At 34.3% G+C, this 11,981-nt stretch overlaps 1 protein-coding gene across 1 annotated transcript in view; it reads left to right on the plus strand.

Annotated features, from left to right (window-relative positions):
• Positions 1-11,981, plus strand: part of COL24A1 (collagen type XXIV alpha 1 chain) — a 423,812-nt gene that overhangs the window by 134,752 nt on the left and 277,079 nt on the right. Inside the window, exons 15-19 of the mRNA XM_024119550.3 lie at positions 3,976-4,029; positions 4,106-4,150; positions 4,398-4,451; positions 4,724-4,777; positions 11,087-11,140. Of these exons, the coding sequence (XP_023975318.1) occupies positions 3,976-4,029; positions 4,106-4,150; positions 4,398-4,451; positions 4,724-4,777; positions 11,087-11,140 (261 nt within the window). The remainder of the gene's footprint in view (positions 1-3,975; positions 4,030-4,105; positions 4,151-4,397; positions 4,452-4,723; positions 4,778-11,086; positions 11,141-11,981) is intronic.

The following is an 11,981-nucleotide window of genomic DNA, read 5'->3' on the forward strand; positions in this document are numbered from 1 at the left end:
TATTTTGTCTGATATGAGTATTGCTACTCCAGCTTTCTTTTGATTTCCATTTGCATGGAATATCTTTTTCCATCCCCTCACTTTCAGTCTGTATGTGTCCCTAGGTCTCAAGTCGGTTTCTTGTAGGCAGCATATATCCGGGTCTTGTTTTTGTATCCATTCAGCCAGTCAGTGTGTTTTGGTTGGAGCAATTAAACCATTTACATTTAAAGTAATTATCAATATGTATGTTCCTATTACCATTTTCTTAATTGTTTTGGGTTTGTTTTTGTTTGTCTTTTCCTTCTCTTGTGTTTACCACCTAGAGAAGTTCCTTTAGCATTTGTTGTAAAACTGGTTTGGTGGTACTCTTAACTTTTGCTTGTTAGTAAAGGTTTTAATTTCTCCGTTGAATCTGAATGAGATCCCTGCTGGGTAGAGTAATCTTGGTTGTAGGTTTTTCCCTTTTGTCACTTTAAATATGTCCTGCCACTCCCTGCTGGCTTGAGGAGTTGTTGCTGAAAGTTCGGCTGTTAACCTTATGGGAATTCCCTTGTATATTCTTTTTTGCTTGTGCCTTGTTGCTTTTAATGTCTTTTCTTTGTATTTAATTTTTGATAGTTTGATTAATATGTGTGTTGGCATGTTTCTCCTTGGATTTCTCCTGTTTGGGACTCTCTGCACTTCCTGGACTTGATCGACTATTTCCTTCCCCCTGTTAAGGAAGTTTACAAGTATACTCTCCTCAAATATTTTCTCAGACCCTTTCTTTTTCTCTTCTTCTTCTGTGACCCCTATAATTCGAACGTTGGTTCATATAATGTTGTCCCAGAGGTCTCTGAGACTGTCCTCAATTCTTTTCATTCTGTTTTCTTTATTCTGCTCTGCGGTAGTTATGTCCACAATTTTATCTTCCAGGTCACTTATCTGGTCTTCTGCCTCAGTTATTCTGCTATTGATTCCTTCTAGAGAATTTTTAATTTCATTTATTTTGTTGTTCATCATTGTTTGTTTGCAGTTTAAGTCTTCTAGGTCCTTGTTAAACGTTTTTTGTATTTTCTCCATTCTGCTTCCAAGATTTTGGATCATCTTTACTTTCATTACTCTGAATTCTTTTTCGGTAGACTGCCTATTTCCTCTTCATATGTTTGGTCTGGTGGGTTTTTATCTTGCTCCTTCATCTGCTGCGTATGTCTCTTTCTTCTCATTTTGTTTAACTTACCGTATTGGGTGTCTCCTTTTCACAGGCTGCAGGTTCTATTTCCTGTTGTTTTTGGTGTCTGCCCCCTAGTTGTGAGGTTGGTTCAGTGGTTTGTGTAGGCTTCCTGGCAGAGGGGACTGGTCATTGTGTTCTGGTGGGTGGGGCTGGATCTTGTTCTTCTGGTGGGCAGGGCCAAGTCCAGTGGTGAATTTTGGGGTATCTGTGGACTTAGTATGACTTTAGGTGGCCTCTCTGCTAGTGGGTGGGGTTGTGTTCCGGTCTTGCTGGTTGTTTGGCGTGGCGCATCTAGCACTGGAGCTTTCTGGCCGTTGGGTGGAGCTGGGTCTTAGTGTTTAGATGGAGATCTCTGGGAGAGCTCTCATCGAGTGATATTACTTGGGGCCAGGAGGTCTCTGGTGGTCCAGTGTCCTGGACTCGGTTCTCCCACCTTGGAGGCTCAGACCTGACACCTGGCTGGAGCACCAAGACCCTGCCACCCACATGGGTCGGAAGAAAAGGAAGAAAAAAGAAGAAAAAAAAAGAAAAATGCATGAACAATAGAACCCCAAACCAAATGGTAAAAGCAAAACTAAGCAGACAATCACACAAATAAACATACACACACACTCATAAGAAGAAAACAAACAACAACAAAAAAAACGAACAGTCAGAACCCTAGGACAAATGGTAAAAGCAAACCTAAATAGACAAAATCATACAAAGAAACATACACATACACACTATAGACCAGGGCTTCAGAATATTTCGTCCTTTTCCAAACTTCTCTCTGGTCATCTGTGAAAGGACTTCAAGGTCATTTTGCTTAGACTTAGATTCTCAGCCTGCAATGGAATCACGTGGGAATCTTGAACCGATGCTGGGCCTCACTGGGGAGGAATCAAATCAGAAAATCTGGGGTGAGGCCCGGCATGAAACTGCTTTAAAGCTTCCCGCCCTACTCCACCAGTCTCCGGAGGGAAGACCCCTGTATTTTTTAAACTATCATAAGTTTTAAAGCTATGAACTTTGAATAAACTAGCCACTGTAATTATAAGAATAATTATTTCCTATTGATAGAATTTGTCAGTGATGTATTAATACTGCATATCTGTTCATTAAGTTGGAAAGTATTACTCTGCCTCTCGCTGTCTCATGTGTTTCAGGCTTACACATGTTGGAAATATATCGTAGTTATATTTCACAGACTTTAAGACTCACCCCAAAGTAAAGATGTCATATTTTCCATTCTGAAATTTGTAGTATATAAATGTGGACTATTAGAAATGCGCCGTTATGTCAGGATGTAGACCTCTGGAAATCACTGTTTTAAATTTATTTTTGAAGTTGGTTACTTCCTCCAGTGTTCATTCCATAGTTTATTTCAAAACTATTATGTGCCAGTTATTATGTTGGGTCAGAGATATAAAAAAAATGAATAAAACATGCTTCTGCTCTCACATAATGCACAGATTAGGAAAACAGAAAAAGAAAACAAAAAACCAAAAACAGGGCAGTATACTCAGTACTGTAAGTAGAAGGACATTCCAGTAGTGCTAACTGTATCTTCAAAGGGTTGGAGCATGTGGTAAGGGAGAGCATGTTCAGAGGCTAGAACACAGCCCATTGTGTCTAGAATGTTGGGTTTGGAGGAGGAAGAAGTCAAAGGGGAGTAGCGACGAATGGAAGGACATGAGACTGAAAGGGTTGATGGAAAACTAGTAGTAAGGGCCTGGGATGCTATCCTAAGAAATTTGGATTACAACTAAAAAGGGCAACACTTTCATCATTGTTGCAAATACACCTTTAAAAGTTCCTTAACATTTGGAAAGCATGAAATGGAGGTTTAAAGCAACTCGGTATTTGAAGATGAAGGATGATACGTTAGCCAGGCACAGAGAGGTTGCAAGAGAAAGAAGGAAAATGAAGGCATCAATAACACAAAAATTTAGTGGGCTCCAAACAGTCAAGAGATTTCCACTATTTTTTAAAATTTTACTTTCAAAAACCCTTATAGTTGTCCTTTACATTCTAAGATGACATATTAAAGAAGTTTTTCTAGCTCTGTTGCTTGTAGGAGATGGTAGTAGTAGTTAGTGTTTTTGAGTAATCTTGCTTTGGAGCATTAAATTGAAAACCTTGACATTGGTGTCTATGTCTCTTTCATGTTTGTTTCCTCAACACTACTATACAACACTACAATGTTTGATACATATTATGCTCAATAAATATTAAATGACGAATGAATGAGAGAAACCCAGAAGAGCAGAGCCTTTTGTTTACTACTCAGTTCCCTAAAATTATGGTAAATTTTATTGTCTGCAAGTTGTAAACCATGAAATAAAATCATTGGAATGCCTGGCACATAGAACTGCCCAAAAATGTTTGCTGAATAAACGGGTGAAAGAAAAATCTAAGACAATCAAATGAAGTATTTATTGAATACTTCCTGGGAACATGGCACTAAAGTATTTCCCCTATCATCAAGATATTATCTCTCTGGAGAAATACTTCAAAATGAATGCTGTGGGTAGTAAGTATTATAGGAGCTCAAGGAAGGGAAGGAGGCTCATGGACAAGATCAGTATGAGTAGGCTTCAGGAAACAGGATAGAACTCATTAAAATTTGAATGATTGGTATGATTTATAAATGTGAAAAGGAAAAGAAGTTGTTGAAGAATAAGGCATGTGTGGGAGCTTAGTGAGATGAACCATTCTGGGTTAATTAAGTTTACCATGATCTCTTTTTAATTCTAGTTGGGTGCTCAAGGATGCCTTTCTTTCTTATTGCTTTTCAGGGCAGTGTTGGCCCTATGGGACCAGTTGGACCTTCTGGAATCCCTGGCCCAATGGTATGTTTCTATTTTTATAATGGATATGTCACTTTGATTTTTCTATGATGTCACAAAGTATCACTTTCTTTTTTAGGGTCTTTCGGGGAATAAGGGCCTACCTGGAATCAAAGGTGATAAGGTGATTTAAATATTTACATTGTCATAGAGATGATTTCTTATCACATTTACTTTTCTTTTGAATCCACACAACTTATAAAATACTTGTTTTAAAAAATATGGGATCTGATCTGTACTATCAATTATATAATTTTTCTCAGAAGTAGGAAAAGTAGAGAAATTACTCTTGTATAACTAGTATTTGCCTTCTTATAATATTGCCACATTTGCATTGCTTAAGTGTCTTCACGTGAAATTGTGCTCTCCAGGGTGAACAAGGCATTGTAGGAGAGCCAGGAGAACCAGGGTATCCTGGAGACAAGGTAATGTTTTTACCGTTAATTTTATATAAATACAACAAAAGCCAGTGAAAATGTATAAATTCTTTAAAAAGAAAGGAGTACTCATTATTTTAATCATTGATTTTTTTTTTAGGATATGGTATCAATATGGTTTTATAAGTCTTGTTTAAAACAGTTTTCTCAATTGTTTTAGAATAATTCCATGAATTTTTTTAGTAATTTGTAAATAGAGGCATATCTGCCTTCTGTCGTTTAATAGTTTTTCTCTTCACTGTACTGTTCTTTTCTTTTAGGGCGCTAGGGGTTTTCCTGGACCACCAGGGATGAGAGGAAAGCCAGGACCTTCAGTAGGTTTGAACTTTTGGTTTGCTCTTTCTGATTGTGGAGTACACACTATGGCATGAGTCTGGATACCTGTTGTTGTTTGTGGAATGTAAGAAGTAGGATGTAAGACTACCAGTATGGCGTTTTCTCTCCACTTCTAGAATATAGCTAATCCTTGAAGTTTTTAGCTCACATTCCATAGATTATGGGATCTCACCCTCCTCACCCCACCCCATCCCAGGCCAAAGCCAAATTTCTGTGAGCCTTAAAGATCTTGGTTGATCTATTATAGACAGTATTTAAACTAAGCAGTAGATTTTAAGTCAGAAAATATAAGGCACCTTAAATAATATTTTAATTTATCCAGATATCTGTTTCATTAAGGAAACATTTGGAAGAAAAAATAGCATGTCACACTCTCTTATGGGCCCAAATATTCTAGTTCCTTGTCTTTTTTTAACCTTTGACCATCAATTAATTGAAATAAAAGGATACCATGTATTGTAGTTAACTTGAAGCCCAAGAAACTATAAAACTAAAGTTACTGAATAATTTAAAACATTTAAATGAAAATGGTTAAAACATGAGTTAAAGGTATTTATATGCATATTAAAAATCATAATAATTATTATAGCTAACATTTACCGAGTGCTTACAAAGTGCCAGGTGCTCTTCTAAGGTCTATACGTCTAATTTAATCCTTAAAACATTCATATAAAGTTGGGACTATTATTATTCCTATTTTACCAATTAGGGAAACTGAGACACAGAGAGTTAAATAACTTGCCCCAGGTCCCATAGTTAGTTAGTAGCCACCTGGGAAAACCTAGGAAATCACATATGTCAGAGCCCATGCAATTAGCCACTGTGCCATAGTGTTTTAGGCTTTAATGTTTTAAGATTGTTTTAGGGTTTTAATATTGATTACAACTCTGTGAAGGTGATTGCAGATACAAAAAATTAGATATAAAATCATAATTTATTATAATTTTATATCTAAAATCATGTTATAAAAACTCAGTTTTTATAACATTATAAAAGAGTGTTGTTTTCCCAAGCAATTCATCATGTTCCCTCTAACTCCACCCTCTCATCTTTGGGTTGTTTATTTTTGCATCAAAGGAAGCAGCATTAAGTTACATAACTTTACATACAGCATTCTTTATGACTTCTAACAGTGACAGCATTTCATATACATTTCCCTGGAATTATTTAATCCAAAGAACAATTGTTGGCCTCTGTTTATCTAATGACATGTTGGTGGTGAGTTTTGCTTTAACTAGTTTTCACTCAGTCAGCCATCTACCCAGACTTTTGCCATGGTGTTGAATCTCAGAAGGGGCACGAGTATAGGTCAAGCTAACAAAAAGCTTCTATTTTTCGAGGATGATTCTAAACCACATAAAAGGGACTTTCAATATCTGCAGTGATTGACCCTTCTTATTTCTTATATCTTCATTTTTTTCTAATGTGATGGTTTTCTAACTTTTGATAACAATAAAAGGAAATGGTATGACACATTTTCTAAGGTCAATACTAAGTAATAAATAATTGATATTATTCTCTTACGCTTTGTAATTAATTACTTGAGAAAACCAGAGTCAAATATCATGCTTATATAAGGTAAACCTTTTTAATGTCTTCCTTACTCTTTGATTCAATTTATATTGATAACATGTTTATTAGGGTGGGAGAGGGGGAATCGGTGGTCTGAATAACATGTAGATTTTAGTTCCAGCCCTGACACTGACCTGCTGTGACCTTGGACATTTAACCACCATGGTATCCAGTTTCTCGTGTTTAAAATGAGAGTCAGACTATATCATATGTTAGGTTCCTTGCAGCTCTGTGACTCTTTAATACTCTCTTAGTAACAATGCTTACCAACGTTGCTCTAGTCTAAGCTAAAGCAAAGACAGCCTGTTTTACCTTTAGCACATTGTCTTAAAACCTTACATTTTTTTTTTTCCTGGAATCACCAGAAACTCTAATGTGGTTCTTTAAGGCAGTGATGCAGGGAACATGACATGGTGAGCATGAGGCTTTTGCTTGCTCGTGTTATACCTTTTTTGTACTATTCTAATAAAAATATTTTAATGTCAGCAGGGATTAGTTTGGTAGGAAACAGTTGGCTATTTTTTATTTGTTTTTTAATCAAATCTTCAAAATATACATACTTTGGACTGAAGATAGGATAGAGACTTATGAATTAATATTTATGAGATGGCCTTGCCTTTAGACTTTCACTTTATTTATCACTTGTTTCTATCTTATTGTTAGAAAAAATTGTAGTTGTTTGACTTGCCTCGTTATGGAAGGAGACACCTGTTTAATGAAAAATTACGTACACAATATCAGTAATCATATTAAAAGTAAATTATACAAGTTAGTGCCTATCTAAATCATTTGTTTACTATCATGAAAAGAATGCCAAAGTCATAAGAATGTCTTTCTTATTTAATATCTCCTACTTCTGGTTTTCTGTTATGTAAAATGTTGGTGTCACTGATACTGTTTCCAAATGGATCTAAGTTATAACATAAAAGAATGTTTTCAATATAAAAGAATGTCCTGATCCAGAAGGTTTTTAACATTCTGGAATAGGGTAGCTTTTACCCTGCAAGTATTTAAAAACTAGAGGAAACTACCAATCTGAAGTTGTTAAGAAATATTATTTTTTTAAAAAAGAGAAAATAAATACAATTATGTCCTTTCCATTTTTTTTTTAGCTAGAAGTTGCTGCATGCAATTAGCCACTGTGCCATAGTGTTTTAGGCTTTAATGTTTTAAGATTGTTTTAGGGTTTTAATATTGATTACAACTCTGTGAAGGTGATTGCAGATACAAAAAATTAGATATAAAATCATAATTTATTATAATTTTATATCTAAAATCATGTTATAAAAACTCAGTTTTTATAACATTATAAAAGAGTGTTGTTTTCCCAAGCAATTCATCATGTTCCCTCTAACTCCACCCTCTCATCTTTGAGTTGTTTATTTTTGCATCAAAGGAAGCAGCATTAAGTTACATAACTTTACATACAGCATTCTTTATGACTTCTAACAGTGACAGCATTTCATATACATTTCCCTGGAATTATTTAATCCAAAGAACAATTGTTGGCCTCTGTTTATCTAATGACATGTTGGTGGTGAGTTTTGCTTTAACTAGTTTTCACTCAGTCAGCCATCTACCCAGACTTTTGCCATGGTGTTGAATCTCAGAAGGGGCACGAGTATAGGTCAAGCTAACAAAAAGCTTCTATTTTTCGAGGATGATTCTAAACCACATAAAAGGGACTTTCAATATCTGCAGTGATTGACCCTTCTTATTTCTTATATCTTCATTTTTTTCTAATGTGATGGTTTTCTAACTTTTGATAACAATAAAAGGAAATGGTATGACACATTTTCTAAGGTCAATACTAAGTAATAAATAATTGATATTATTCTCTTACGCTTTGTAATTAATTACTTGAGAAAACCAGAGTCAAATATCATGCTTATATAAGGTAAACCTTTTTAATGTCTTCCTTACTCTTTGATTCAATTTATATTGATAACATGTTTATTAGGGTGGGAGAGGGGGAATCGGTGGTCTGAATAACATGTAGATTTTAGTTCCAGCCCTGACACTGACCTGCTGTGACCTTGGACATTTAACCACCATGGTATCCAGTTTCTCGTGTTTAAAATGAGAGTCAGACTATATCATATGTTAGGTTCCTTGCAGCTCTGTGACTCTTTAATACTCTCTTAGTAACAATGCTTACCAACGTTGCTCTAGTCTAAGCTAAAGCAAAGACAGCCTGTTTTACCTTTAGCACATTGTCTTAAAACCTTACATTTTTTTTTTTTCCTGGAATCACCAGAAACTCTAATGTGGTTCTTTAAGGCAGTGATGCAGGGAACATGACATGGTGAGCATGAGGCTTTTGCTTGCTCGTGTTATACCTTTTTTGTACTATTCTAATAAAAATATTTTAATGTCAGCAGGGATTAGTTTGGTAGGAAACAGTTGGCTATTTTTTATTTGTTTTTTAATCAAATCTTCAAAATATACATACTTTGGACTGAAGATAGGATAGAGACTTATGAATTAATATTTATGAGATGGCCTTGCCTTTAGACTTTCACTTTATTTATCACTTGTTTCTATCTTATTGTTAGAAAAAATTGTAGTTGTTTGACTTGCCTCGTTATGGAAGGAGACACCTGTTTAATGAAAAATTACGTACACAATATCAGTAATCATATTAAAAGTAAATTATACAAGTTAGTGCCTATCTAAATCATTTGTTTACTATCATGAAAAGAATGCCAAAGTCATAAGAATGTCTTTCTTATTTAATATCTCCTACTTCTGGTTTTCTGTTATGTAAAATGTTGGTGTCACTGATACTGTTTCCAAATGGATCTAAGTTATAACATAAAAGAATGTTTTCAATATAAAAGAATGTCCTGATCCAGAAGGTTTTTAACATTCTGGAATAGGGTAGCTTTTACCCTGCAAGTATTTAAAAACTAGAGGAAACTACCAATCTGAAGTTGTTAAGAAATATTATTTTTTTAAAAAAGAGAAAATAAATACAATTATGTCCTTTCCATTTTTTTTTAGCTAGAAGTTGCTGTCATTTGTAGAAGTTTACTTTTAATCATCATTCAATTCTCTAAAAGTTACTTGAAAACTCAGTTTTTATAAAGGAGAATTGACATTCAAGGAAACTTGCCATTGAAGTTTTTCAAAATGAAAATTTTTTCTGAAGGATGAATAAAATTATTCCACAATTTATGTTTTTAAATATCAGGTTGTCAATCAACTTTTCTGAAAACAAAGGCCTAGTGTATGCTGATTTTTCCTCAAGCTTGTAAATTTAGTGTCTTGTTTAGATTTTGCCACTAGAGGGCCTCAGTGAGAACTTCATCTCTATCTCTTGGAGGTAATATTCATTTTAAGAATTTGACTCCCTTAGATACTGATTATGATGGAGTATGATGGATTATAATTTTGTTTATTTAGGGGAACTTCAGTGAACTTCTGCATAATTCTTTATTACTTTTCTCTAGATGTGATTGCAGTAGTTGTATTGTGTACTGTTTAAGTCCAGATACTCTAGCACTCTACGAGACTGAATTTAGTGCATATGGAAAACTGTGCTTTACTTCTTGGAAAGTGGATAAACCCATATTATACATAAAATTTTATGTATAAGAAATGCAAGCAATTTTATGTATTCTGAGACCTATTTAAGTCAAATTTAAAGCTCACGTGGAAATTTAACATGACAGAAATAATGAATTCAATATTTTTTATGAAAACAAGGGTATCAGACTACCGGCCTTCCCTGTTCTGTAGTTTCCTCTCTTGAGAGCATCACAAGCCCTCTCTAGTAGCAGGCTTTTACCCACTTCTCTTTCTTTGGACCTTCTTCTCCAGCCCTGATTTCACATTGTTAGCCTGAATGTCAGAAAATGGCTGCAGAGTTATTGAAACTGAATCCTCAGAAGTTTAGTTAAAGGATTAAAGCAATCTAGGAATTCTAGGTATCATCCAGGAGAGGAGAGAGGATGTGAAGGGAAGGATTAATGGTTATAAAATTGATTAACATTTAATGAGTACTTTCTATGTGCTAGGCACTGTGCTTAACACTTATAAATTTATTGTCTCATTTAATCCTTACAATGACTCTGTAAGAATGTTACTACTGTTGTTATTATTCCTGTTTTATTGGTGAGAAAACTGAGGCTGAGAGAGATTAAGCAACAAGGATTTAAATCCAGGTGATTCTTAATTACAAAATCAGGCCCCTTATAGTTATCAAAGGAGAAAGAAATTTTCAGAGACAATCAGAGGACCCTGGCTATTTATGGAAACAGTTCTTCATCTAGAGTTCCCTACTTCGTTAAGTCAAAGTTTACTGTCTTATCTCTGGGTAACACATACCCACACACACAATTTTTTTCCTTGATTTGACTTCCATTAATTTGTTTGTAGCCATAACATTTAGGAGTAAATATATATATATATATAATACATATATATTTATATATATATTATATATAAATATATATATAAATATATATATGGACACATATCTCTATATAATAAGTTTTCTACAATGATGATGGTTATAAATTAAGTCTTTCTGAATAGTCATTAAAACTTTGGCATATTATTATACATTGAGTTTTGTTTGCCAGAAAGTCATTACAACTTTGTGTGGCATAATATATTTAGTGCTTTTTGCTTACCATATGTTTCCTTTTTAAATCATATTTATTAAATTAATGTTTATACTTTGATTTCTCCCACCCACCCCCACATTTTAGGGCCAAACAGGTAACCCAGGACCCCAAGGACCATCTGGCTCTCGAGGACCAGAGGTAAAATGTTGGTGGGAATATAATTAATTTAAATAAATATAGAAATTAAACTTGATTAGTAAAACATGCTTTTACATAATAGGTTTAAGAAAGATTCTCTTTAAAGTTTATATCTTTGAAAATAGTTTGGACTAAATTTTTTCTGTTATGTCGGGAGGTATGCAACAGTGATCTCTAGAAAATAGAAAAGGTATTAGCTACATTATAGTCCTGGTTAGGTCACAGCTGATTTATTTGTTCTCCACAACGACTACTAATAACACATGCTTGGAGCTTGAAATCAAATTTCAGGACCTAAACGCCATTGACTTTTTAATGCAGAATGCTTCCAATTTTTTAAATATGCATATTATCATTTGGATCTCATATTCTAGAATAAATACAATTAAGTCTGTAGCACATATATCAGATTTGCTTGTATATTTGAAATTCTTACTTTGGCTTAATGCTTGATGTAGAGGGGCTTTTTCTTTTCTTAAGACTACATAGGACATGAGCTTCTGAGATGAAACATTTAAGTTTTTAAAAAAAAAATCATTTTATGAGTCAAAGATATACTACATAGAGATAAAGCTTCTGAAGCTCACCCTAGTTCAAAAATATAAACCAAAACATATGCATTCATAAACATATAAATACACATTCACATCTGATCGAGTCATAGATGCAGCATTAACAGTGAGAAAGTGAATTTGGCTTCACAATAAATAAATCAGAGCAATAAAGTCCCCATAGTGTCAAAGCAGTAGTCAGAGTTTCTAGGAATAGTACCGTCCTGGTGCTTTCTCCCTCTCTTTGTAAACTCTAAGGTCTATTTCTTTTTTTTCTTTTTTTTTTTACA

The sequence above is a fragment of the Physeter macrocephalus genome, chromosome 4 (assembly GCF_002837175.3).
Source record: "Physeter macrocephalus isolate SW-GA chromosome 4, ASM283717v5, whole genome shotgun sequence".
Lineage (NCBI taxonomy): Eukaryota > Metazoa > Chordata > Mammalia > Artiodactyla > Physeteridae > Physeter > Physeter macrocephalus.